At 51.5% G+C, this 26765-nt stretch overlaps 11 protein-coding genes across 12 annotated transcripts; 5 read left to right on the forward strand and 6 right to left on the reverse strand.

Annotated features, from left to right (window-relative positions):
* Positions 1 to 246: 246 nt before the first annotated feature.
* AA0111_g3830 (hypothetical protein) lies at positions 247 to 1190 on the forward strand (the record flags this gene model as incomplete). Its single annotated transcript, XM_028649760.1, has 3 exons — positions 247 to 471; positions 524 to 905; positions 955 to 1190. 3 exons carry the CDS (start codon positions 247 to 249, stop codon positions 1188 to 1190), a joined length of 843 nt encoding a protein of 280 aa, XP_028508438.1.
* A 977-nt stretch (positions 1191 to 2167) lies between these two features.
* On the forward strand, positions 2168 to 3232 carry AA0111_g3831 (hypothetical protein; the record flags this gene model as incomplete). The annotated part of the gene is made up of 1 exon (XM_028649761.1): positions 2168 to 3232. The coding sequence occupies one exon, from the start codon at positions 2168 to 2170 to the stop codon at positions 3230 to 3232; it is 1065 nt and encodes a 354-aa protein (XP_028508439.1).
* Positions 3233 to 4262: 1030 nt separating this feature from the next.
* Positions 4263 to 5495, forward strand: AA0111_g3832 (hypothetical protein; the record flags this gene model as incomplete). Its single annotated transcript, XM_028649762.1, has 2 exons — positions 4263 to 4370; positions 4422 to 5495. 2 exons carry the CDS (start codon positions 4263 to 4265, stop codon positions 5493 to 5495), a joined length of 1182 nt encoding a protein of 393 aa, XP_028508436.1.
* A 1669-nt stretch (positions 5496 to 7164) lies between these two features.
* On the forward strand, positions 7165 to 8459 carry AA0111_g3833 (hypothetical protein; the record flags this gene model as incomplete). Its single annotated transcript, XM_028649763.1, has 2 exons — positions 7165 to 7272; positions 7320 to 8459. The coding sequence occupies 2 exons, from the start codon at positions 7165 to 7167 to the stop codon at positions 8457 to 8459; spliced, it is 1248 nt and encodes a 415-aa protein (XP_028508437.1).
* A 1306-nt stretch (positions 8460 to 9765) lies between these two features.
* AA0111_g3834 (hypothetical protein) lies at positions 9766 to 13828 on the reverse strand (the record flags this gene model as incomplete). The annotated part of the gene is made up of 2 exons (XM_028649764.1): positions 9766 to 12834; positions 12881 to 13828. The coding sequence occupies 2 exons, from the start codon at positions 13826 to 13828 to the stop codon at positions 9766 to 9768; spliced, it is 4017 nt and encodes a 1338-aa protein (XP_028508442.1).
* Positions 13829 to 14501: 673 nt separating this feature from the next.
* On the reverse strand, positions 14502 to 14609 carry AA0111_g3835 (hypothetical protein; the record flags this gene model as incomplete). Its single annotated transcript, XM_028649765.1, has 1 exon — positions 14502 to 14609. The coding sequence occupies one exon, from the start codon at positions 14607 to 14609 to the stop codon at positions 14502 to 14504; it is 108 nt and encodes a 35-aa protein (XP_028508443.1).
* A 620-nt stretch (positions 14610 to 15229) lies between these two features.
* On the reverse strand, positions 15230 to 16684 carry AA0111_g3836 (hypothetical protein; the record flags this gene model as incomplete). Its single annotated transcript, XM_028649766.1, has 2 exons — positions 15230 to 15658; positions 15707 to 16684. The coding sequence occupies 2 exons, from the start codon at positions 16682 to 16684 to the stop codon at positions 15230 to 15232; spliced, it is 1407 nt and encodes a 468-aa protein (XP_028508440.1).
* Positions 16685 to 17284: 600 nt separating this feature from the next.
* Positions 17285 to 20057, forward strand: AA0111_g3837 (Urease; the record flags this gene model as incomplete). The annotated part of the gene is made up of 5 exons (XM_028649767.1): positions 17285 to 17305; positions 17360 to 17446; positions 17569 to 17952; positions 18002 to 19681; positions 19737 to 20057. 5 exons carry the CDS (start codon positions 17285 to 17287, stop codon positions 20055 to 20057), a joined length of 2493 nt encoding a protein of 830 aa, XP_028508441.1.
* Positions 20058 to 20321: 264 nt separating this feature from the next.
* On the reverse strand, positions 20322 to 22851 carry AA0111_g3838 (hypothetical protein; the record flags this gene model as incomplete). The annotated part of the gene is made up of 5 exons (XM_028649768.1): positions 20322 to 22048; positions 22100 to 22342; positions 22396 to 22439; positions 22494 to 22677; positions 22755 to 22851. The coding sequence occupies 5 exons, from the start codon at positions 22849 to 22851 to the stop codon at positions 20322 to 20324; spliced, it is 2295 nt and encodes a 764-aa protein (XP_028508234.1).
* Positions 22852 to 23591: 740 nt separating this feature from the next.
* AA0111_g3839 (hypothetical protein) lies at positions 23592 to 23813 on the reverse strand (the record flags this gene model as incomplete). Its single annotated transcript, XM_028649769.1, has 1 exon — positions 23592 to 23813. The coding sequence occupies one exon, from the start codon at positions 23811 to 23813 to the stop codon at positions 23592 to 23594; it is 222 nt and encodes a 73-aa protein (XP_028508235.1).
* Positions 23814 to 24370: 557 nt separating this feature from the next.
* AA0111_g3840 (putative RNA-binding protein) lies at positions 24371 to 25859 on the reverse strand (the record flags this gene model as incomplete). 2 transcript variants are annotated; one of them, XM_028649771.1, is made up of 5 exons in its annotated part: positions 24371 to 24373; positions 24428 to 25196; positions 25251 to 25391; positions 25446 to 25550; positions 25660 to 25859. In XM_028649771.1, the coding sequence occupies 5 exons, from the start codon at positions 25857 to 25859 to the stop codon at positions 24371 to 24373; spliced, it is 1218 nt and encodes a 405-aa protein (XP_028508566.1). The 2 variants fall into 2 exon arrangements, with proteins under 2 accessions (XP_028508566.1, XP_028508567.1); XM_028649772.1 differs by having other exon boundaries at positions 25251 to 25394.
* Positions 25860 to 26765: the final 906 nt, after the last annotated feature.

The following is a 26765-nucleotide window of genomic DNA, read 5'->3' on the forward strand; positions in this document are numbered from 1 at the left end:
ACGTGGTGCCACTTTCGAGGAAGAGCTGAAGTAGAGATCTGCGCTGCCATTGCACAGTTGAGCGGCGTCGGGGGAGGCAAGTGGCGCAGGAGCTTGGACCTTTTGAGCATTCCGAACTCGATGTCTCCTTCTGAGATTATCGTTAACATCACTACACCAGCAGCCCCTTTGAATTCTTTAGGTTTTTACTGTTGAATTTGCGTCTCCAGACACTGTCCGATCACTACACATAATTCAACTGCCACAATGGACGTCAAAGAGCCCCTACTACCGTCTGAACCTCCGCCCTCGTACGAAGATGCACGAAAGTCACCATTGCCACACAACAGATCGGCGTCGGGCATACCATTAGGCAAACGGCCTCCACCAGGACCTCCTCCACCACTCAACCTGCCAGCACTGAATGAATTGAGGGGGTCTAGAGTTGTGCTTGCGAGTGCGTCACCACGGCGACGACAACTTCTCGCGCAGGTAAGGGCATATCCACCTGAATTTAGACTCATTAAAGATTGACTTCTTTTAGATCGGCCTTACAAAGATTGACGTATGCCCTTCCAAGTTCGCCGAAAACCTAGACCATTCGCTCGGCGCGTTGAACTACGTCCTCGAAACCGCGTCGGCCAAAGCACACGATGTATACAAGACCGAGATCAACAACCGCGAGCGCGGCGAACCAGCCATAGTCATTGCTGCCGACACCATCGTAGTGTCGCATGCTGGCAAAATCCTAGAGAAGCCAAAGAGTGAGGCAGACCACATAGCAACACTGAAGATGCTGCGGGATGAGGGCGAGCACAAAGTCATGACGGCTGTGGCGGTGATGAAGCCATTAGAATCAGCAGTAGAGCCGGGGTATGCTATGGGAACACATGTGGAGGAGAAGACGGTCAAGTTCGACTCTACTGGTACATCTTCCAATTTGGCTACGATTGACTTGAGCGCTAACATGCACAGTTACCGATGAGCTTATCCTCGCATACGTCAGAACACGCGACGGTAACGACAAAGCGGGCGGCTACGGTATACAGACAGCTGGCTCTGTTCTCATCGAGCGTATAGACGGATCATACGACAACGTTGTTGGCCTACCTCTACGGCAGACACTGAAGTTGATAGAAAAAGTTATGGAGCCTGAGGAGGAAGAGGGGGACTTCTTTGTGGATAGCAGAGAAGAGGAGGACGACGAGTGAGAGCCGCTCAGCATCCGCATGATAGCATCGATACCCGGCACATCCATCTCCGCATAAGCTGTTGAAGATAGCGTGCGGTATACTGTCTCACGAGAAGTGGGTTGTTTTAGGTTGCGCTTATTAGAGGCGCCGATATCTGCCTTCAGGCTCGCCGGTCAGACATCTTAGGGGTAGTCGTGGTACGGTCCTGAAGAATTAGTATGGTTTACGAACACTCGGAACATGCCTTTGCACGTTCGCCGGATACAAGCTCGAGAGTTATCGCCGCATGCACGTCTGAATGTCAGACAAATTGTACACGATTCCTATGAAGCTCCTCGTACAACGTCTTTGCAGACGACTCTCTCTTCTCGATATCGTTTTCCGGAGTGATTGTAAATGCAATAGACAAATCATGAGCATGTCTCGACGGTCCTTCAGGCCTTGCGTCTCAACACTTTGTTTTGCCATGTTCACCGCTGGGTGCATTGAACCCATGGTTACTCTCAGTTAAACCCCTCCATTACCAATCTCGCCCCACTTGCCTCGGCTCAGCCTTGCCAGCGCTGCGGGCACCTTCCCCAATGCGTATGACTCCCGGCGCGACCCTCGTCATGGCTTCGCGTCGTTCAACGTTGTCTCGAAGATTCTGCATTTGCGACAAGTTTCGTGCCCCGCGTCGAGACACTCGACCGAAGAGTGGCTTCTAGAGTCGGACGAATTGTTGCGCCCCTTGCCGGTAACTGCCCGATATGCAACGTTACGGCAAGGCCTTCCTGGACGGCGCCTCCGGACCCTCATGATGCAATCAGGGTCTTTCTCTCGGCGGTGAAATCACAATTTCTAAGCTAGAATCTGCTGTGGCTATATAGCCAGGTGCTCGTTCCTACTGACGTCTCCCTCTTCATCAAACTATCACACTACCTTATAACAACATTGTCCAAGATACCCACATATCCCTTTCTAATACTCAACAAACACGACACATACACATCACCATGGTTCAGAACAAGGGACTCATCTTCAAGAACGCGCCAGAGGGATGGCCAAAGCCGGGGCAGGACCTCGCAGTTGAGGCCCGCGAGATCGATCTCGAGCAGCAGCTCCCAGAGGGTGCTCTGCTCGTGAAGAACTTCTATGCCTCATTCGACCCCTACCAGCGGGGACGCATGCGTGCTCCCGACGTCAAGTCCTACTCTCCTCCTTTCGAGCTTGGCAAGCCCATCACCAACCGCTCCATCTTCAAGGTCGTCAAGTCAAACAGCGACAAGTTCAAGGAGGGCCAAACCCTCATCACCATGGGAATCAGCCCTATTGAGGAGTACTCCGTTCTCGACAAGGATGCCGTCGCCAACTGCATCGAGCTCAAGAACCCCTACAACCTCGATCCCAAGTACTTCCTCGGCCCCCTCGGTATGCCTGGTCTTACCGCATGGTCATCTTTCTACGAGATCGGCCAACCGAAGAAGGGTGAAACCATCTTCATCTCCGCCGCTTCTGGTGCCGTCGGTCAACTAGTTGGCCAACTCGCCAAGCACGAAGGTCTTACTGTCATTGGAAGTGTCGGTGACGACAAGAAGCTCGAATTCATCACCAAGGAGCTCAACTTCGACCATGGCTTCAACTACAAGAAGGAGAAGGCTGCCGACGCGCTCGCCCGCCTCGCCCCTAACGGTATCGACATCTACTACGAGAACGTCGGTGGTGAGCAACTCGAGGCTGCCATCAATGCCATGAACAACTTCGGTCGCATCGTCGCCTGCGGTATGATCTCACAATACAACCTTAAGCCCGGCGAGCAATACCCCATCCGTAACCTCATGCAAGTCGTCGCCAAGCGCCTCACTATGCGTGGTTTCATTGTCAGCGACGACAACATGGGCCCCAAGCACCACAAGGATCACCAGGAGAAGCTCCAGAAGTGGCTCAGCGAGGGCACCTTCAAGGCCAAGATCAGCGTTACTGAGGGCATCGACAACGGTGTCGAAGGTTTCCTTGGCATGCTAGAGGGCAAGAACTTTGGTAAGGCTGTGCTGCAGATTGCGGATCTGAGCAAGGAGTAAGATGTTAAATACCCAATATGGCTTTTAATGAGCTAGCGTTATCGCTGTTTTCAATGAATTGATGAACAAACAACCATGACGATCTGTGCCAGAAGTCAGTGATGCAGGGAATGATTTGCAATCTGAACTTGTGATTTCAGCCTACTAAGCTTGCAAAGTAACACTATTTCTAGATATCTCTCATCAACATGTGCATTGCGGTCACGATGACGGCCGCCTCTTAGCATGACTCGCACGATTGCTGACGTCACGATCGCCAGTACTTTCCTCATTCCTTAACTTCCAATTTTTTCATATCCGTAACATTAAGAGGGACCATAGTTCCTGTCGACACAGGTTCGTTCAAAGCATATGACGGCATTGATGACAGATGCAGATGTTGAGTGTAGACCGGCGGCTATAACGCGATCGCTCTGGGTAGTCCGCTCAACGTAGCGACCTGCTGTACCGACCCACCCTTCAACCACCTCGTAACTCGGCTGACACAGCCTGTCGCTAGAACCAATTACCTATGGGGCTCAAGAAGACAACACCAACGTACATGTGCTAAGCTTCTCAGCTCATACTTAGGCTACAGCGATCGGGCAAGCGAAAAGGCTGAGCCGCAATTGATGTTGGGCAAACTACTATAAAGACCTACGGATATCCGCAGAGCCTCAGACATCTGTTCTATCGCTGTTGTACTTGGACTCATAGTAAAGCCGTGGATTTATAGCATGTGGCATGTCGGACGCTATTACACCTGTTGCTAGTTGTTTCGATGCACCGCGGACCGCTCGATCTCTCTCTCAGCCTTCCTCTTCTGCTTATTTGCCATGGCCGCCTCAAAGCGCCTCCAATAACCCAGCCTTGCGCCGTTTCTATTTTTCGCTTTCACACGCTGAAGCCTCTGGGTCTCTAAGCAGTATCCAAGCGGCTAGAATGAGCCTCATTGCATATCCACTTTAATTCAAAGGTCGCTGAACCCCTTCTTCCTGTAACAGCTTCCTTCCCTGCAGTCTGGCTCATTATCGCTGCATAGAAGGAAACAATGGGTAATTGTGGGAGTTCTCTCGACTGTAACAAGTGCTATTCCAGCGAACCATTTCCTGGCTGCGAGAACGTGATCGAAATTGACCCCGACGTCGCAGGCATCGGAGTGAGTGTATCACAAAGGATCTTTTGGACTATGTGCTGACCCGATCTGTAGGTGCTTGTCTCGTTCCTCTGCAGCGCGTTTGCGCTCTCTGCTGTCATTGTTTGGGGCTACTTCAACGAATGCCTGCCGATTGACTTGTTATCTCGCACCGACCACTACGCGTTGCAGTCACTCAAGAAAGGCTTTCGCCCCCTCCTCGAAACTGATCTCCCGTTTGAACCTACATTAAAGCAGAAAGACAGAACTCAGATCATCCTTAGCTTTGTTACAGTCTTAAGCGACCAGCAACTAGTGACAGGTGTTGCGATTCTGATCGCGGGGCTTGCTAGCCGATGTCGCATCTCGTTATACGAGTTCAACATCGTCACGTATCTAGCATACTTTGCTATTTCCACACATACGCTTTCGCTAGGTGTGTTGCAAAGTCATCTATTTCTTCGCAAACTTGTTAGAAACTGCCGAGTTGTCTTCGCTATCGGATTCTCGGTCATCTTTGTCTTCTCCTTCATTATAAACACGGCCTCAAGCCACGAGGAGACAACACTGTACCTGGGTAATGAGCTTCAGTGTCTCTTCGAAGCGTCGCGGTTTGGTAAGTCTATTCAATTCGATATAGCAGACTCAACCTTGATTGTCGGGTTTATACTTATCAATCACACTATGGCTATCACGAGGTTGTTCTTTGATCCCGAGATAGACCCAACTGCTATGGCGATCGACTTCGTCTACACATACAGTCTCCATCGTTTCAAAGGGTTTCCAAGAGAGGACGCAAGCACAATCGTCAGAAAAGCAGCAAGGAAATACGACGCCTGGCTTCGGCCTCCCTTGGCAAATACGAAGCAAACGAGAATCTCTGTATGGTTCTTCTTCAGCAGCTACTACAACTCATACCTAGCAAGCTTTCCACCGATGGCACTGGAAATGGCATACGGTACAACTAGTGTCATTCTTGCTATCTGGGGCGCAGGATTGAAGTCAGCAAATGGTCTTCAGGTTTTGGGTTTCGGGCAAATTGTAGCCATAGTGCTGCTGTCACTAACCTTTCTGGCCGCAGTAGGAGTTATAAATGGTAAGCCAATTTGGTGTCAAAACCAACAACTATGTACTGACCTGGACCCATAGACCAAAGGCTCCGGAAGGATAACGTTGCCAGTGAAGAGACTCAATCGGCTTCCAGAAAGAGCATGGCACAAGGAATTACAACCAAGAGCATTACAACCCCAGAGGTATCGCACAGAACGGAATTTGTTCCAAAAGATCGTGGTGGTTTGTTTTGGGAGCACATGTTGTGCTTCGGGTCATCGAAGTCGCGAGATGATTTAGATGCTGTTAGGAACGGCGAAATCTCCACGCATCAAGAAGACATCTACACCGCAAGAAAGATAGGCAATATTTCGTTGTTATGTTGCTCGATTGAAACTTGCTTGTTTGCTTTCGTGGGAGTTCTACGACAATTGACGGTGGATCGACAACATATATGTTCGTCTGCTATATCGTATACCGACTTTTACTCAGTTCCAAGAGTGTAGCGGACCAAAACTACTTTATCAGCGACGAAGCACGCATAGCCCGCTCCCAAAAGCGGCCAGAGTCTCAACTCGGCATCCTTCACCAAAGCAACGAAAGTCTTGATGCTTCAGCAGTTTCGAGCAACACTAGTGTAAGGTCCACTTCACCACCTCCTTCGCGACCGGTGAGCGTTACTGAGCAGCGTTCTACTGCGAGAGAGGGGCAAGTTGAATTCGGCCTGCCGGGCAGGATAGATACAGAAGCGGATATTGGGCTTTTGCCATTCGCAAGACGCAGAACTAACCCTCCACCACCAAGAGAGCAAAGCTTTTGATGGTAAAGATCAACAGTCAAGTCACGTTTGTACTATGACAGCCTCAGATCCGGGAGATTGTTTTCTTGTGCATATCGCGTCCTCCACTCTTTTGACATTTTCTTTTCAGATTGCATACAATGTGTATACAAGTCAAAGAAACAGCACCAGGGAAGAGAGGGTTACTTGTAAAGCTGTCTACTGTGGATGGACTTGGTTTTAACTCTGCGCGAATAAAAAAAAGTGGTTTGACTAGACTGCGTGTGCCTGAGATTCGCAGACTTGTAACCGGAAACGCAAGCGGCCATCTGCCCACTACCGCAAGTGCGTTGGCCAGCATGCTTTGAGGTAGCAAAACACTTCCACTATCTTTTTCAGCATCGCGGTTTCCCAACCATCATTCTAGGGGTCTGAACAAAATGCGTAAATCGTTGGTAAATGGAGATGAGCCATGCAGTCATTTTAGCATCGGACTGTAGCGGTGTTCACTTCATTCCGATACGTTACCGGTGCGCAGATCATTTACATACCAGCTAATAAAGTCGAGGCACCTATCGAAATCTTGAATCCAATGCTGGGCTAGCACATAGTGTCGGAAATAGACTTTGGGGCCTGAACCATCCAATCGCAGCTATGCGGCCTTACATGTAGCGTGCACGGCCTGGCCTCATTTCACGTAAGTCCGACTTTGTTGAGCAGATCGCAGAGATGCTGACGGGGAAGAATTCGAAGTTCATTCCACAGCTCCTCTCGACACGTGTAACAAGATCATGCCGTAACATTATATTCTTCAGTTCACTTATGATGACATTGTTGTCGTCACACATTCTAGCTACTGCTGAGATCCACCGTTGTAGCTGCCGATATATCCCAGCCCCTCAAGGATTTCCGTCAGACGTGGACCGGCGACCTCAGTCTCACGCAGCAGCAAAGCAGTTTTATTAGTAGATTGATTCACCAACTACGACCATGGGCAACTGCGGTAGTTCTTTGGATTGTGCTGCGTGTGGCAACATCCGAAACGGTGGAAAGTGCGCAAAGGACTTGAAGTTCAACGCAGATATCGCAGGTATTGGGGTGAGTGATGCATTCTCAACTCAAGTTTTGTGCTGATCGAGAGACAGGTCCTCGTATCGTTCTACTTCAGCGCTTTGGTCGTTTTCTTAGTGGTGATTTGGGGGTACTTGACTGCAACCTTACCTACAGGTCTGCTACAGGAAACTGATCAGCATGCACTCAAACTACTCAAGAAGCCTTTCAAGCGAGATAAAAGGCATGTCGGTGCGGAAACCCCAATACCAATACAAATGTCGGCACGGCAGGGGCGCAGCGATGTTCTTGTCAGCTTCATCAAGATGCTGAGCGACCAACAACTCATAACTGGATTGTCCATACTGATTGCTGCGCTTTCAAGTCAATGTGTCATATCTCAACGTGAGTGGCACATAGTTACATCATTAGCTTATTTCTCAGCTACCACCCACAGCTTATCACTCGATGTACTACGAAACTACCTAGTTGAGCACATTTGGGTCAGGTACTGTCGTATAACTTTCACGCTTATTTTTCTTGCCTTCTTTACCTTCGCATTTCTCGTGGATCATTTGCCGGCGTGGCAGGATCAGATCGTCCACTGCTTATTGTTGGATTGGAGGTCACAACCTGGACTTTTGCAAATCAGCACCCTCATGATCAATGTCGTCCCTGTATTGATAATCTTATGGGGCAAACATCTTTCAGCTATGGCTCGATTGATTGCTCCGGAAGCCATTCACCACCGCCATGTTACTACGACAATGGTAGATCGCATGTCAATGTACTTCTGGAGCTGGACGAACAACATTTCCATGTCAGAGTCCGCAAACATCGTCGCAGATGCGCGTCGTCTTTATGGTATCGCAATCAGACCATCAAACACCAAAACACGAATATCGGTGTGGTACTTCCTCGAGCAGTATCATGAGGCGTATCTTTCCGAACTTCCTGTATGGGCGTTCCAGTTTGCTTATGGGACGACAAATACGATCCAAGCGGTATGGGGTGTTGATGCATGGGGTACCGACGTCGAGGATGAGACTACAACCCTCGGCTTCGGTCAAGTCGTCGCTATAGGTTTACTCGTCCTTCCACTAATTACTTTAACCGAACTCATAAATGGTGAGTACCTTCCATGGTCTCATGGCCGCTCTACTGACCAAGTCAAGAGCAAAGCACATCGTCTAGACTCCACCTTCCACAAAGCCATGAACTTTCGCAGCCGATAGATGACCCAAACAAATCACCTCCGAACAATACCACATCCGAGCTACAGGTCCGGACAGTGGAATCGGCACAAACTGACGACTCGAACCCGTTCGGAGACCCTACGGATCAAGTCCAGTCCAAAGTGACCAGGAAAGTTGCGATTATATCCCTAGTTTTTAGTGCATTAGCCACCACACTGATGGTTGTAGCGGGTAGTATAAACTATCAGTTGGTACTGATAGCTATCCTTGTGGCATGGGCTGTATCAAAGATGACCATCACCATAAAACGACAAGTCAACCAGGCTCGATTCGTGTGGAAAGAGATCAGGTCACGCAAGACTCAGCAAACTATGATGCAGTCGCCTCCAGCTGCACGTAGCACGTCTGACGAGAGCATACCCCATAGTACACCAAAATCAATTTCCATCGACATATCCACCAATCATCAAGACAGCATACAAACAATCGACTGCGACGAGAACGCACCGGACGTTCGAATGAGCTCGCACGTATGATACTGAAGCGAGTCTTAACCTGCATCTGCTGTTCGATGGGCCGGACGAGAGTTCTCAAAGTGAACTCATAAACGCCCACACAACGCGGAAATCTTTATATCTGCGGAAACAGCCGATCATCGTAGAAGCACATAGGTATGGCGTGGGAAAGAATTACATGATTCGCCTAGTAAATTTCCTTCTTAAGTAGAAAGGTATCATCTTGTAAAAGCACAAGCGTCAGACAACCACTGGAGTAGCATTGCTACTACTTTCTTCGTATTGTTCGCCTTAGTAGACCATATCCCTCAAAAGCGCCCCTGACATGCTCCAAGACCATATTGCCAAACCAGACTGATGACGACGAAGCGTGGAAGACATTGGAGGAAAATGCCAGCGAGCTATGATAACCGAACCTGAAATGCCGATCCTAACCCACATACACGCCAAAGTGTTCCCCGTCGCCAAATTATGCATCCATATAAACACATTCCACGGGTAAGATGAGCCGGATGACTTTGTCCAATGCGAAAAAAAAGAACGCCAGTTCATGCAAAACATAACATAGAGAAAGGAAAGGACTTACTCAGAGGGAATGAATACAGCAACGAAGGCGTTGCTGGTAACTCAATCCATGAATGTGCAGTGAGTGCCAATAAAAGACTTTTAACATGTCTTGTCACACCACAGTGGGTGCATTTCGTTGATACCGTTCAGTGCGCTCCTGACTGTGCTCAATATCGCTAGCATTGCTGCTGATTACTGTTAGCGTACTTTATGACCAAACGACAAATTACTTACTCTTCTCCGCTGGCCCCGATGACCTCTGATCATACAGCGTTCAGTGCATGTGCGATCAGGACCGGGACCAGGATTGCAGTGACAAGACCAACGTTAACGGCGATACCAGCAATAAGCGCTACTCTCTTTGAGTGTGGTGTACAGTAGCCCAAGTGACCTTCCGTGAACGAGGCGATGATATTGTCTGCAAAGAAACGGAAGAGAAGAATGCAGGGTGGCACGAGGCAGAAAGCTGCGAAGATGTACCATGACAGCTTACGTCGCCGTGCTTCATCCTCTGGGTTAGGCTTCCGCTCTACACAGAGAAGATGGGGAGAGTGTTCGTGTGCGATATTGGTACGAGCAGTCGTAGGATAGATATGGAGACTGGGGTACGAGGTCCTAAGGGGCGTGTTTGTGTCACTAGTAGACGGACGCTCGCTGCCGGCCAGGAAATGCGTGATATGGGTACCTTGAGTCGAGACAGTGGATCGAGCTGCTTCTGGTGCGAGAAACATCTGGCGTAATTTTGTTTGCCCTGGCACAGCAGATCGACTTGTGCGACGTTGCGAGCGCAGGGACGTGGTCGAATTACGAAGGTGTTTGCGAGCCCCGGGAAGTGGACATGATTCTCGCAGTGTTTCCGATTCCTTCGTGTGGGGAATGAAACTGGTCTCTGATGGGGTTCGGCCAGATGTCGGAATATACGTTGGCCGAGATTGGCTAATGCGAGTTACGCTGCCTGCAGCTGGGAATGGTGAAGCGTAGAAACCATTGTAGTCTGAACTAAAGCTCTGGCGACCAACGCTTGAGCTGAGCCTACCACCCGGGCTACTGTGATCTGCGACACTGCTACCAGTCTCGTGCATGCCAGTCCCGCGAGGAGTGCCAGTCAGATTACCCTTGGGCCCAACAACGGAAAGCTTTTCGAATGTGTTCTGGCGTTGTAGAGCAAGAGGACTGCTATCGAAAACGTTCTCGTTAGCGGTACTCGAGGTCGGTATGGTATCATCGCTTCGGTATCGATGATGTTGACGGGCCGGATTCTTAGGCGGAACACGCGGTTCATTGACAATGATGTTATCATTAGGACCAGAAGCCAGCAGTTCTTGCGTCTCTTTGTCGCTAAAAGCGTACGGATCTGCCCACGGGGCGTACGCATATGGCTGCTCAACAGCACCACGCCCCAGAACATTATCGGCATGAGTGGAGAATTGGAACAATGGCGCTGTTATCGATGCAGGGGGGCTGGTAGCCAACGAAGGAGACGATGTGTCCGGTGCAGTGCGAACGCTTGCCTGAGTTCTCAATTGAGGCGGTGATGAACCGAACGGGTGGGGGGGTTGGCTGTGTATGGGACTAGGATGACTGTAGTAACTCGACCGAGCTGGTAGCTGAGCTTGTTTAGCCCATGACGGAAGAGAGCCATGCGAGTCTAATCCGAGACTGTTCCGGGTACCTTCGCTGCTGCTGTAGTCTGCGATACTGCTCAGTGACTCATGACGTTTCGAATTCGAACTGTTGCCGCCAACCGTCTCCCAATCTGCTTTGTCCCCGGAAACAGCTTCATCGCCATCGTGGAGAAGTGTATCGGAATCTTTTGGGGCGCCAGATGATCTATTTGTGGTTGTCTTGCTTAGTAGCAGGCTTGCTGAGTTACGTCTTCCCCACATGGCAGGAATGGTACTGTTATTCTGATGCTTGTTGGCCGTTTCTTGAAAAATCTGCTCAGCTTGTTCGAGAGCCTCTTTCGGTGTATGCGGGCTATGCGGGCTCTGCTGGCTATCCACTTGGGAGTAGGATGACGACGGTTCGAGAGGTCGCGCTTCAGGTTGAGAATACGACGAAGAAGGTTCTATAGCGTGTGCCGCGTTAGGCTGAGTTGAAATTTCGAACTGTGAGGTTCGCAGCAAGTTCCGAGTATCGCCGTATGAGTAGTCTGAGCCGTAAGAAAACATACTTGACAATCCTGGGCGCGAAGGAACGAAAGGAGCTTGATTGTAATCAAAAGCTGGTGCTAGAGGAGCTGCTTCACGAGGGGGAGACCCTGGGTGTTGGGTGATCGGAGGCCGCCTTGAAGGTACGACTGCTGGTGCATAGTGCGTACTCTGTGCCTTTCCCGAATTTTCGTATTGCGTAGCCAAAGCTGCATCCGTTGCACTATGAGGGCTGTACTCGTCAATGAGTTTACTGATGGTGTCCGTCTTCGGATCCCCTTCTTCGATCGGAGGGCAGTATATGCCCTGGACGAATGGAAGTGACACCTGACGGTTGACTCTACTTGAGGCACTATGGACATACAGACTGCCACGATTATACTCATTCGCGAAGTCGTTTGCGTGCATGCCACTATAGCGGGCGAACGGGTTGGCGCTACTGTTGCGGTTGCTCAGAAGGCCCTGCTGACAGATCGATTTCCGATGGCCATCCGCTGTGTAGATAGATGAACTAGGGTATATTGAGTCGAGATCATCGTAGTAGGGTTTCGAAAAGCCACCTTCTGTAGAGTATGGTAACTGAGAATCGTCGATTCGTCCGATCTGAGTAGAATGGTCATCTGGCAGCATAGATGCCAGTGGCTCTGTATCGTGCAGTTTTGCAAGATGCCTTTGTGAAATCTCAACGTCATTCTGTCCAGGCGAAAAGGCATGGAAACTCTCGGGCGACATAGGGCTAGTGGGCGTAGCTGGCGACATTGGTCCGACTGGAAAGTACGATGTCTCCGGCGTGGTGACATAGGTCTGATGTAGCGGACGTGGGAAGTCTCCATCTATGCTAATCGATGCCACGCTCACGTTTTGATCACGCATATCCTGCAACTCCTCGCTCTGTGGCACAGCCGGGCTTTTACTGAGCTTCTTCGTCAAACTGCGGGTAAGTCCTTTGAGGGAAAAGCGTGATTCGCGTGCAGGCGCCTTGACGACTAATGGAGAAGGTGCATTGACTGATTCTGGGCTGTACAATGGGGATGTGTACGACGAAGAGTTGGGACTAATGGCAGCGGGCGATTGAGCCAGTGGGAACTCCATATGTGACTGATTGGGAGAGTCTTCGGGACGTCTCAGAATACCTGCATGCGCTGCGCGGAAGTCGCCGTACACAGCTCGCTTGGGTGCCATCTGCATCGCTGTTAGTCAAGTTAAAGTCTAATGAGGGTTCAAATACCTCTGCAAACGCGTCTTCAGATGGACCCAAAGTGAGATGCTCACTAGAGCCGAAGTCTCGCGAAGGTGTAACAATGTCGTGGAGCAGTAATGAATCGTGAGGGTTAACCAGATCGAAGGACGCGCCACGGTAATGGATGATCGCGGGAGTTGCGGGCGGTGTCGCAGGTGCGGCAGTCGCAAAGCTAAGCGCGTCTACATGCGCGGGCTCTCTTTCATCGTGGGGCGGGGACAGTGAAGGATCGATCTGGTGGGGCGGGTACGGGAAGCGGGACAGCGAGAAGGTCGAAGCGGTGGGTGTGGTTTGCGCACCACTAGAGCGTGAGCGCTCTGTGGAAAATCTCGATACAGCCGGTGGCGGTGACAGTCGTGGTTGGGTTGACTTCACGTTTGCAAGCGGGGGAGGGAAGAGTACGGGATCTCTGGCGATAGGCGGTTTCGGGAACCTCTTTCTTGACTTGAACTGACGCACCTTACTAGACGAATTGCCAGTGGATATGCTGGATATACTGCCTGTCTGTACGCGAGGCTCAGCTGACTGCGACCGATGCGATAGTTCGAGCGGTGTTTGTTGCCGGAAGGGCGGATGGTCCGAGTTGAGTTGATACGCCGACTGCGAAAAGTGAAGAGGACGTAACGGAGGACCAGAACCTGACCGTGTAGAAAGTGATACGGATGGTGCACGTTCGATGTCGTTCAATGCGAGTGCCGCAGGTTTCCTTCGAAGAGTCTTGCATAACGGAGTGCCTGTTTGCGAGAGTGTAGGCGTGTGTTGCTGCTTGCGGTACTCGTGAATGGTGAGGATGTGAACAGGAGTCCGAGAAGAAGCCGAAGACGTAACCGAGTGGTGTGGGGAGTGTACGGGCGTTATTGGATTGCCAGCGTGCATCCGCGGTGATGCTCGTTCAGAAAGTCGCGGTGACTGCGAGTGGAGGGGATATGCCGCCATTGTGAATCTGCCTGCCAGTTTTCCTCTGATGAAAGAGACGGAAAGCTTGCAATGTTCTCTTTGACTACAATTTTGTCATCGACATCACGGATAGAAAAGGTTCCCAGGCTCTTGGTTCGTTGGTTTGCTTTGAGATCGGACTTGAGAGGAAGTCTAATGAGTGCATCGCGGCGCCTACGCCATGAACTCCAATAGTACTGAAGATACGGTGTGGTTATGGTGCTTTAGTCAACAGGGTATGCCTGCTGCATCTCCAGCCGTCTGGCTAGATCCAACGACCCAGTATGTGGACGTCTTGACTGTGTCGGAGTGGATTGATGATGCTTGAAGGAGATTGTTTCCTTGAGATGAATCGAAGGATGAAGTCGCAGCCGAGTGTTCTTGAACGCACACGTTGTGGTGTGTCTATTTCTCAGGAGGATGTGGTATGGCGCTACGTCAGAAGTACCGGTTATGCAAGGCGAAGACTCGGCAGCAAAGAAGGAGCGACGATGGAGGTATTAAGATTAGAATCGATACAGAAAAGACGGTGTAACGAGAATCAATCCCGTTGACAAGAAGAGGAAAGGACGCTGCAAGATGGTCTGAGAACGATAGACGAGGAAGGCACGATGTTCTCTCACCAAGTACTTGGGAAGGAACGATGACGAGACGGCAAAATAACAGAACATTGCTAGAAGACGTCCTCAGGCTCAGGCCCGCTCTTAGCTCCGGGGCCACCACCGGGCAGTCGTAACCTCAGCAGACCACGCATTTCCATTGCATCCGCGTCTGCTGCCATGGCTCATTACACTTACCGGGTCGTTGTGTGCGATGAGAAGGCGATGCGGCATCGTGGGTGGTTATCGGTATCATAACCCCGGCTTAGCGTGACTTCCCGCTGGCCAGTCAAACCTCGCAGACACCTGCAGCGCCGAAACACAAGACATGGCCGCGCTGATGCGAGAGAGCAGTCTCTACCACTAAATCGGCCCCGAGGAAAGCTGCTAATACCCGTCATCTCGTTTCATGGCCTAGCTATGGAGGCGTCGGAAGCCTAGCGGACCCAATCAGCCATCGCCGACCGTTTGCCCCCTCCTGTCACGACCAGCATTGCGCGATGGAAGAGATGAGTCTCACTTCAGCTGGCCCATAACTGTGGAGATGACTTGTGTTCTCGGGGGTTCCGGAGTTTCCACCGCTGAAGAAAATTGGGTCGTGAGCGATGGAAGGTTGCGTGGCTGTCAATTCCCAAAGCTGTCAAAACTGACGCTAGTGTGGCGATCTACCACACAACCGAGTCTTGGGAACTGCATGTTCTCGCGAGCAATGATGAGGCGGGCGTTTACATACTATCACGTGGGAATATGGCATGTATGTTGGTGATTACAAGGCTACTACATACACTCTGCGCACTGCCAATCACCTCAGTGTGTAGCCACTGAGTCTGTCTCCTCCACTTGATCTGTCACCCTTGTCTTCGATTCCATCCTGGGCGACTTCATCCAAGGCCTGCTTTGCACCATACTCTTTCAGTCCTGTCCGCGACTTCCTCCGCCGTATTGACGGGTATCGTACAGGCTCCAAGTTGTCCAGAGGCGAGTACGAGAAGCGGCGCCGATTAGATCCTTGTGGAAACTGATGTTCCAGAATGACTCGCACATTCACGTTTTCGGGCGCCCAGCTACGGCGATGCTGCTGATTTGCATCTCTAGGTGACTTGCTCTTGTTCGAAGGCGTACTGGGCTGCTTAGGCTGCAATGATGTCGACGCAGCTTCAATTGCTTTAACGTCTTCCGGAGGTTGATATTCTATCAAGTTGGGATTGTTGACCTCTCCTTGCCGCGTACCCTGCGATATTCAGCTTGAATTACGATTTCGTCCAAGGCGCAGACTTACACTAGTTGGGTACACGGTTCCTGGCATCATCACGTATTCATCGAGCGCGTGCATCAGGTTGGCGAAATTGTAACCCTTCTTTGGATGGCTCGGAAGAAACCGTTGCCCGATGTCGTTCCCAAAGCTGAGCATACAATCTTGGTTTGGCAAATACTTCGACAGATTGGTATACCACTGGGGATAGGTGCCGTACCAAGCTCCGACATCCGCGTTAAGATCAACAGACATGTATATGTTCTCGAGGTCCTCTGGCTTCTGCACTAGCAGCACGAAGTCAAATTCGCGTGGCAAGCCCGATTTCTGGAGCATGTTCTCTGTGAGTGTCCAAACGGCTTTTGCATCTTCAGCATCATATTCTGGTCCCCGTGAACTTCTCTTTGATCGAACAGATCCTTGGATGCTCATCATGTGGAAAACTTTGTAGCTGCTGTTTACAGCTGCTTTCGGGTTCAGCGAAGCAGACACGGGTGCCTGTGACACGCCTAGCGAGCTTGATAAGCTAAAGTTCCACTGCAGGTTCTCAGGCGACACGGCACCAAACATTAGCTCTGGCGCGTGCTTCAAGATACGCGGATGCGAATCGCCTGGCTTTCGGAACTCGTTCGGGTCGCCGTTATCGCCATGAACCGTGACCTCAATTTCGGCGCTCTTGAAACGGTGCGAATCCGGATCATGGGGATGGAAGACGAAGTGCACTGAAACGAAGAAGAGATTGTCGATAGTGGGTTCGTGAAGTGCGTTGGATTTGTAGTAGCCGTGTTGAAGTCGATTTACATGGGCAGAGATGTACGCTTTCCCAGGTAATTGGCGCTCGTAGAGGCATTTCTGGTTCACCTGAAGACGCTTTCTTGGGATGTTCGGATCTTTAGGGGCAGGCCTGACCTTTGCTCGGCTTCTCTTGACAGGTGGGTCAGGTGTTTGGTGTCGAGGTTCGGGTTCGTCATTCCCTCCCTTGAAGCGTTGCAGCAACGAATGCATCGTATCGTGGGAGTCTATCGGAGACGACTTTTGCTAGATGCTCAGGCTGCCAGTCATCTGGTACCGAGACGTGTCGCGTGCCAAAGATGTCATCGATACATCCGGCTATGGCAGTATCTCTGGCGTTCTTGGATCTGAGCATATCATGGCTGCGACACGATACAGAAGCGATGCAGTTAGGGGGAATGGAGGCATGAAACCAAAGGATGGATAGGAGACAGCCCTAATATGGTTGGCACAGGCCAAATTAGGCGTAGATCTACCTGTCTCAGTAGTGCAGGTGTTGAAACCAATAGCTCCTACGTCATTTCGCGGTTAGCCTGAATGAGGGTAGGCACGCGGAGGTTCGTGACCTCTGTATGGTTTATGGAGAGGATGTGCGCCTCAACTTGTACATCGCTGGATGAGGGTGAAGGGCGTGGCCGACGGCCATAAGCTTCTTATCGGCGCGTTCCTTTATCGCAAGCGAACCCCGCAGCATGGCTGGAAGAGGTGAAGTCTACGGAGCGGTAGAACCGGACTAGAGTATGGTGGATGTACAAATACAATCTTAAGACGCGTTAGACCATCATTGTTCTTGGCTGCTTGTGATTTTGCAAGATGCAGCTGTGTCCGAAGGAGGTGTGTTACACGGTGCCATTCGCGCGGCCGGCGCTGCTAATCATCTCGTAACAGCTTGACAAGCTCGTCATCTCGCAGCTTGGCCTCCTCGCGCAACGCCGACTGGCCAGGGGTGTCAAGCTGAACCATTCTGAAGCAACCGTGAGTTTTCAAAAAGTCGCGTAGACGCTGCTAAGACGCCCAGGCATTGATCGCGAACAATCTCCAAGAAGTACGACTTCAGACCCCACGCGCGTCCTGGGTCGCATGCTGAACGCATACAGCTTATTCGCGATGGAAACCACACGGTCGCGGACCTCATGTCCATTGGCACGACCATGCTTGGCCGTCGCCATGTACAGCCCTCTGTTGTCAACTCCCTCTCTGCGTTGATGGTCGAAGGCACATTTCCTACAGGCACATACCTCGTTACCGTCCACCACCCCGTGTCCACCGATGATGGAGACCTCGAGAAAGCGCTGTATGGCTCGTTCCTGCCTGTTCCGTCCAACGACATGTTCCCACTACCCGATTCGGACGTATACGATGATACAAAGCAGCCAGGCGCAATAGTGGCAGTCAAGGGTGAGGCTGGTGTAATCAAGTTGAATGAGGGGCGCAAGAGGATCAAGTTGAAGGTCAAGAGTATGGGAGACCGACCAATCCAGGTATGGCAGCTCTATCAGAACGACAGATTACGCGACTGACGGCACATAGGTTGGATCACATTACCACTTCATCGAGACGAACCCGCAACTCCAGTTCGATCGCGTTCGAGCGCATGGTTACCGCCTCGACATCCCCGCCGGCACCTCGGTGCGTTTCGAGCCTGGTGATACGAAGACGGTCACCTTGGTACAGATTGGTGGCAATCAGATTATAAAGGGCGGAAACATGATCGCCTCAGGCTTCATCGAGGATATGTCCGTCGCAAATGGAATCGTCGAGAGGTTGAAGTCTGGTGGTTTCCTTCACGAGCCAGAGCCGCATGGCGATGCCGCGCACATTGATATCTGTACTATGGAGCGACAGGCCTACATCAGTATGTTTGGTCCAACCACCGGTGATCTGGTCAGGCTCGGAGCTACAGATCTCTGGATCAAGGTGGAGAAAGACATGACCCAATACGGTGATGAGTGTGCTTTTGGAGGAGGAAAGACTCTCAGAGAAGGCATGGGTCAAGCTGGAGGTCGATCCGACAAGGACTCGCTGGATACCGTCATCACCAACGCTTTGATTATCGACTGGTCTGGCATCTACAAGGCGGATATCGGAATCAAAGACGGAATCATTGTTGGTATTGGCAAGGCAGGTAACCCGGACGTGATGGACGGAGTGGACCCCAACCTAGTGGTCGGTTCCTGCACCGATGTCATTGCAGGCGAACATAAGATCATAACGGCGGGCGGGTTTGATACTCACATCCACTTTATCTGTCCTCAACAAGCATATGAGGCTATAGCATCGGGTATCACGACTATGCTTGGTGGCGGCACTGGACCTAGTACAGGTACAAACGCGACAACTTGTACTCCTGGCAAGACGCATGTCAGGCAGATGCTGCAAGCTATCGACGAATTGCCTTTGAACTACGGTATCACGGGCAAAGGAAACGATTCCGACATACGGCCTCTGCAACAGCAAGCTGAGGCGGGTGTCTGCGGTCTCAAGTTGCACGAGGATTGGGGAACCACGCCGGCTGCCATCGACGCTTGTTTGAGTGTATGTGACGAGTACGACATCCAGACACTCATCCACACGGACACACTCAATGAGTCCGGTTTTGTCGAGTCAACGATTGCAGCTTTCAAAGACAGAACGATCCACACCTACCACACCGAAGGCGCAGGCGGAGGCCATGCTCCAGACATCATCAGCGTTGTCGAGCTCGACAACGTTCTCCCCTCATCCACCAACCCAACCAGACCCTACACCCGAAACACTCTGGACGAACATCTCGACATGCTGATGGTCTGTCACCACCTCTCCCGAAACATTCCAGAAGACGTCGCCTTCGCCGAATCCCGAATCCGCGCCGAGACTATCGCCGCAGAAGACGTCCTCCACGACCTCGGTGCCATCTCCATGATGTCGTCCGACTCCCAAGCCATGGGCCGTTGCGGCGAGGTCATTCTTCGTACCTGGAATACCGCGCATAAGAACAAAGTGCAACGCGGCACTCTGGAAGAAGATAAGGACACCGATGCCGATAACTTTAGAGTGAAACGGTACATTAGTAAATACACGATCAATCCTGCCATAGCGCAGGGTATGGGCCACCTTATCGGTAGTATAGAGGTAGGTAAAGTAGCAGACCTGGTACTCTGGACACCAAGAAACTTTGGCGTCAAGCCATCTCTAGTCGTGAAGAGTGGAATGTGCTCCTACGCTCAAATGGTATGTACCGCCCTCGTCTTCCTTTTTTGGGGACTATCATACTAACTTCAAACAGGGTGATCCCAACGCCTCCATCCCCACCGTCGAGCCCATAATCATGCGGCCCATGTTCGCCCCGCTCCTTCCCCAAACAAGCATAACATTTGTCTCGCAAGCCTCCATCGCCTCGGGTGTCGTGAAGTCCTACGGGTTGCGCAAGCGTGTCGAGGCAGTCAAGAATTGCAGGAACATCGGGAAGAGGGATATGAAGTTCAACAATACGAGACCGAAGATGAAGGTTGACCCGGAACGGTATACGGTTGAAGCGGACGGTATGGTCTGTACGGCGGAGCCGTCCGAGACGTTGCCGTTGACGCAGGGATATTTTGTTTATTAGTCCAAAATTGGATGTTCATTACTGTCGTCGCAGAGACATGATTCTGCATCGTACAAATCTGTGATTAGCCCTGAATGTTCATTTGGCTGTGAGAAAATCGTGCTCGGATACTGCTACAAACTGCTGACTACTCCTACAATAATTGATGTCTATCTCTGTCCTAGAAAGACTGGCGACCACACCAAAAAGCTTGATGTGCTTAGGAAAAAAAGGTCTGAAAGACTTACGCATCGTCGTTCAAGAATTCTCATCAACCCTACGATATCAGTCTCCTCTCAAGCACACCACCACCTCCTCATCCTGACCCTCAGCACGAACCAACTCGGCCTTCTCCTTCTTCGTCATTGGGCTCCTCTCTCTATCACCATGACTTAATGTAACCTGTCTCTTACGCTTGATAGTTGGCTCAAAGTCGCTCGCTGTCGGATTCAGTATGACAGTGCTGCTGACATCAGAATGTGCCATTCCGCTGCCAATTGTCTGCGTAAGTTCGGGTCCAATGCCTGTGTTGTCGATATGGTGCTCAAAGCTGCCCAGTTCCTCGCCTAGGGCGCTGAATAGCTGTCTCTCTAGACGGCCGGTACTGTCGATGCTTGAAAGCGACACTCCAGTCTTATGACAGGGTTTGAACGGAGAAAGCTTCGTACCGTCCAAAGCGGCGTTGGTGGCTAAATGCGCATCAATAGCGTCCACGTCGATTACTTCAACTAGGTCAGGGATACCGTCCTGAGTGTCATGTAAAGGTTTGTCTTGACCCTTAGAGGCGAAATTATGTACTGTCTGAGACCCTGAATTTGGTGATGGTGGGGAGCTCTGGTCATGGCGCATTGCTTGATCCGATAGCCTTGGTAAACTGGAAGTGAAGCCTTCTTTCCTGCCCCTAATATTTACAGTTGATGGGCCGTGAGCAGACCCAAATTTAGCAGGTTCGGCGGTTAGAGGTGGCTCCTCACTTCGATTGAATCTATATATACTTGAGAGGGCGATGGATGGGTCCCTCATCGAGACATCTGAGGTGTAAGTTGGCAACCTCTGTGCGAAAGGGTTTGGTGTGGGCACGCGATTCGCGTGCGGAAAAGGTGTGGGCAACCGTGACTGCGAAGGAGGGTAGTTTTCCTTATTGGTTGAAACAGAAAGATGGTTCAGGGTAGAAGATTTATCGTTCACCTTATCTTGCGACCGTTGTTTAGTTTGTGACTGCTTGTTCGAAGCATTTCGTAGGACGTTGTTGAGTTCCGCATAGGACGACTTGCAAACGATAGATGCTGAAGATGGACGATTGACTGGCGGAACGATTTCTGGCTTCGACGGATGGTATGTGTGAGCAGTTGGTGGCCTACCAGCATTCTCGTGGTGCTGGTTACAAAACCCATGCTGTAATTCACAATTCTGCTTTGGCGGGCTCATGGCTTCAATGATCTGACCTAGTTGGTCGTCTCGAAGCGTGACGACGAGTTGTCTTTCCTTGTCTTTCCCTGGATGATGGTTTTCCCATTCTGTGCTGTTACTCTGGCTGTATTGCGACTTGTCGGGCATCCATGGTGGAGGGCCCTGTCTTGATAAATGTGACGATGTGTACGAGTAATCAGGCATAGCCATATCGCTAGTTGAACCTGACGTAGTTCTCTTTGTTGACCAAGTCTCCATGCTCACGTCATCGGCGCAACCACCGAGCGAGTTGAGAGTATCGCCCCATGTACCCAGGCGGCTGTTGTTTCTTAAGCTCGGAACTGGCTTCGAAAACTGCGATATAGATGGCAAGTGTGCGTTGGATCGTCGATTTGGCAAGATGTTGGGTGGCCTGTCGACATTGTACATAGAACGTTGCGATATCGGCGATCGCATTTGCATATCTCCTATGAAAGGTCGAACTTTGGGGGCCCAAGACAGTGTTGGGGACGTCTGCGATAGGTGTGTAGCTCGTTCAAGGCCATTGGGTAGATATAGGGGGTTCCGTATCGGCCACGAGATTCCCGTTTGTTCCAAGATGTCTGTAATTCATCAGTATATGGATATGAATGGCATGTGTTTGATAGTAGTACCTTTTGGAGCATGCTGGAACGAGAAGCAAACAATATCGTTGGTGGCACCGAAGTCCGCTTCCCCAGGGCTGGTTGACTTCGTGATCAGCTGTTCCGACAGTGTTATCCTTATACGTCCATTTGGATCGCGCGCATCCCACGAGCTTTGCATGAGGGTACCATGGTGAAAGGGTGGGAATTCGAGGTATGGCCTCTGTTGGCTTGTGGGGTAGTCATTGATGGTAAGCGACCTCTTCTCATGGGCTGCGACGTGGTCAGTTCGGATTATGTGTAGCACCAAGTCTACTTCAGCATACCGATCTCCTGGGGCCATTTTGAGGTAATGTCGAAGAAGCCACGACTGTGCCAATCAGCATTGAGGCTCCGTGTTCAAAAGCTGAAGCACAGAGCTCACAAGACTCTAGCCCCGTCGACAATGACCTGAACAGTGTATACGACCTTCTGGTTCGTCTTCCGTCGGGATTCGATGAGCGGCGAGGCTTTTGATAGCGTAGCCCATGAGTGTACAGAGATGCGAAACGGCGTAGACGTTGGCAACGAGTTGATGTAACATGTCAAAGTAGGCAGCTGGCGGCCATCTGCATGCTTGTGAGTACTGATGCTGGTGACTTCTGGAAGACTCTTGCAAGTGGATGGCGAAGACCATGGTACTCACACTCTTCAGGTGAGACATAACAGGCAGTCTTGAACTCCTGTATCGGTACGTGAGAGTCCTTAGGGAAGAGGATCACATCCCAGTCGTCGTAGCGCATGGCAGGTGTGGGGCTGCTGTTGTTCGGGTCCAAAAGAGCAACAAGCAATTGGCATTCGTGCCGGATGGGTGTTTTTTGAGGGGAGGTGGAAGACGACTGTTGGTGAGAATTACCCAGGACATGAAGTCGTTCTTGCGATGACGTTCTATGCTGACAATTGTGCCTTCCTCATACTGAACTGTGGACGTGCTCTCCGTCGCTCAGCCCTTGACTCTCATGAAGGCAATCGAATTCAAGCACATACGAAGGGGAGCGTATAAAGTAAGAAATTTATAGTTGGATTATAGCCAACCTATATCATTGAATAAGTATATAGGAACCGTTAGAAAACCCTTCTACTTGAAACTCGCCGACCGCCTGTTCGTGACATATCTTTCGAAGCCCTTTGTAGAGCCTTCTACTAGAAAGTCTTCAACCTTCAATCTAGAATATTTCCTGTTCCAGGCATCTGTCATGATCCTATAACCAGACAAGCAATGCAGTGCAAATCCGAAAGAAGCGCATCTTTACAGCAAAGGTGCAAACCTTCTTGCTATGACACAAAGGAAACATTTTCTTGACGCCTTCTCTTGTGCATGGGTACACCATAATCTTGTTCGCCAGACGCCTCGCTAAAGCATTATGCCTTCATGCCCAGTAAGAATATAGCCACATCGTTGAATGAAGTAATTCCCAAACTCCATGCTAAAGCGGCAAACAGTATTTGATATGCGTATAACCGATGCGAGGGCGTAGTTAAACTACTGCGGAGGAAATTGCTGCGAGAAGGCACCGCCGAAGTCGGACGATCCGAAGCCAGAACCGTTGGCGCCGTTAGGAGGGGGTGAGACAAAGCGGCCAAAGTTTCCGAAGGTGGGAGTGCCGTTTTGACCGCTTGGGTTACCAGTCTGGCCGTTGGCGGGGTTGGTCGGAGGGCCTGCGCTCTGACTGCTGGGTCGCGAGCCACCTAGGTTGGTGTTCATCGAAGGTGGGTAAGGCGAGGGCTGGCCAGCCTGCGCCGGGAAGCTACTACAGAGCGATGTTAGCGAAGTACAAAGAATAGCTGAAATGGAGTACTATAATGCACTTTGAACAAAACGTTAGACAAATCATCCAAGCCAGCAAGCACGCAACAAAACACGCAGAAAATAGAAGAATCGTGTGATTGGAATGATAGCCAATCCCGCTTGGAGCAGCGCACAATCGTGAAGGAAAGGCAATCGACAGAAAGCAGCATCCGACCCATGCATGACTAGCTACATCCCATATGCTCCCAGGAATATGAGTGGCACGCTTTGAAAGGAAAGCCCGAAGGGGAGAATAGATGGCCTGTTATACAAAGACTCCCTTATATGGCCCTCCGCAAGATCGGTGTCGTGAGAAAAAGTCGAGAACTTTTGGAGAACCGCCCGTTATAGAACTAAAGACCAAATCGCTCGAAATTCATCATGCCGAGTCATGAAAGGGGTCATTGCAGTAAGCCAACGGGATGAACCACGAATGAAGCGCCGTGCAAGCAATACAGAGGGAAAGAATGCGCTTACTGTAGCCAAGTTAGCATCAAACAAACATGTCGCAGGATGGACGATTGACTTACCTTCATCATCGGACCGTAACCGCCGCCACCACCGTAGGGGTGTTGCGGAGGCATACCCATGCCTGGGCCAAAGGGAACTGGTGGAGGTGGCGCAGGGCGGTAAGGGGTGCCAGCTGGGCCGGAGTTGTTCTGTGAGCGACCCCAGCTGAGACGAACGCGAGAGTTGCCAATCGGGTAGCCCTGCATCTGGTTGATGGCCATCTCAGCAGCATGGCGCTGAACGAACTGGACAAAGCCACATCCCTTGCCTGGAGGAATCTTGACGTAAGTAATCTCGCCGAAGCCCTGGAAGAAGGAGCGGAGCTCGTCTTCGGTAACGTAGCCGGAAAGGCCGCCGACGAAGACAGTGGTGTTGTTGGGGTCGGTGAACTGGTTCATCGGCTGGGGGGCACCGTAGTAGCCGCCCATTGGGGGAGCACCCATGGAGTACATGCCCATTCCGGGGCCGCCGCCGCCTTGTGGCATGCCCATGCCGCCAGGACCTCCGGGACCGCCGCTCTTGTTCTTGGGTGTGGCGGTAGAGATGCGCATGGGACGGTTGCCGCAGTAAACGCCCTGCATCTCGGTGAGGGCCTTTTGCTGGTCCTCCTCGCTAGCGAACCGGACGAAACCGTAGCCGCGCGACATACCACTGATGGGGTCGGACATGATCTTAGCAGACTTGGTGGACTGGTACTTGTTCTGGAAGAGCTGGACGAGGACGAACTCGGTGACCTCGGGGCCCAAGTCTCCGACGAATATGCTGAACTCGGGACCACGCTCATCGCGGCTGCTCGAATCGTTAGTGATCACTGTCGTATGTGGGAAGCCGGGTGAGACTTGCCTCCTGTCAGCAAGACCACCACCAGAGGCCCAGTTCAGCTTGAAAGGGCGGTTGGAGTTGGGGATGAGTTGGCCGTTGAGGGAAAGAGCCTTGGACGCGGCATCAGGGCTCGCGAAGTCGACGAAGCAATATCCAGCATTGCTGCTATGCGGTAGTTAGCCTGGAGACTTTTTCCTCGGTGATCTCCGTGCTTACCCGGAGAACTTGTCACGGATCATCTTGACGTTGACGGTCTCGCCCATGTTGTACCAGATGCTGCGCACAAAGTTCTCGTCGATCCAGGGCTCGAGTTCACCCATCCTGCGCCATATTAGCATTGGTGTTCCCCCACCTAGAAGAAAGCTATCGGAGCGCGCGCATTGCGGTCTGGTATACACCATGCGCCACACAGGCGCGTATGCGGACTCACCAGAGAGTCGTCTTGCCAGCACCTTGGCCTTGGCCGTCGCCACCAGCGCTGCCTGGCGGGCCCATGTTGCCCTGGGGAGGGAAGCCGTTGCCGGAGGCGTCCATGGGCTGACCCATGTCGCCGGGCTGCGGGGTCTGGTTGTTCATATCGCCCTGGGGCTGGCCCTGGAATTGGTCGCCGTAGCTGTTGTTGAATGACATGGTCGATAGATCAAGCGGGGTAGTCGGTTGAGCTAACGGAGGTGGGGAGTAAGGTTACGGGCTCTAATTATGATAGAGAACTGTAGAGTCTTTTAAATGGTCTGCGCAGAAAAAGCAACCATTAGTGTCGGTGAATGAACGCGCAGAAGGTCACGCAGCGGGAGCAGGGTAAGGGTATTGCAAGGTGGCAGACTGCACTTACCGATTAGATCCGGCTCCTTCTATCACTGTAGAGAAGCGTAGCCTGCGGAGGCGCGTAGGCAGTTGGGCGTATAAGCCAAGGAGACAGTCGGAAAAGCGGCGACAGTAACTCCGGATCGCACGAAGGAGTGGGCGGGTGAGGGGGGGCGTGAAGGAGTGACCGTGAGGAAGCTCGAATGAAATCTAGGCGGGCGGTCAGTCGCAGAGTCTTGCTGCTAGGCATCACATGCGGCGGGCGCACGAGGCCCAGGTCACGACAGGTGCTGGCAACACCCACGGCAGCAAGAGCGCGTCGGAATGCGCGACTCTGGCTCTCGCTGATGGGAGAGTGCTGCAGGCCGGGCGACCAAGTCCGTGCAGAGCAACGACGTCAGTAGGCGATGGGCACACAGGCGTAGCAGACGGGTGGTGTCCGAATTGATTGTGCAATCCGCCTGTGATGCGACCATGGCCGGATGCACGAAATTGTGCAGTGGGCGACCCGCCAAGACGAGATGAAAATTGCTAAGAGAGATAAACATACCGAAAAAGCTCAAGGGCACCGGCGGACGTGAGAAGCAGATGAGATCCAAACACCACAACGCAAAGGAATCAGAGAGGAAAGACGCTCGAAGACGAGAGTGCTCGGTTGTGTGGGAGGAAGGTCGGTCGGTGGGCGGGGTCGGTGGAAGAGCGAAGAACTGCAGATGATGTACGGCGCCGAGA

The sequence above is a fragment of the Alternaria arborescens genome (genome assembly GCF_004154835.1).
Source record: "Alternaria arborescens strain FERA 675 chromosome Unknown contig_7, whole genome shotgun sequence".
Classification (NCBI taxonomy): domain Eukaryota; kingdom Fungi; phylum Ascomycota; class Dothideomycetes; order Pleosporales; family Pleosporaceae; genus Alternaria; species Alternaria arborescens.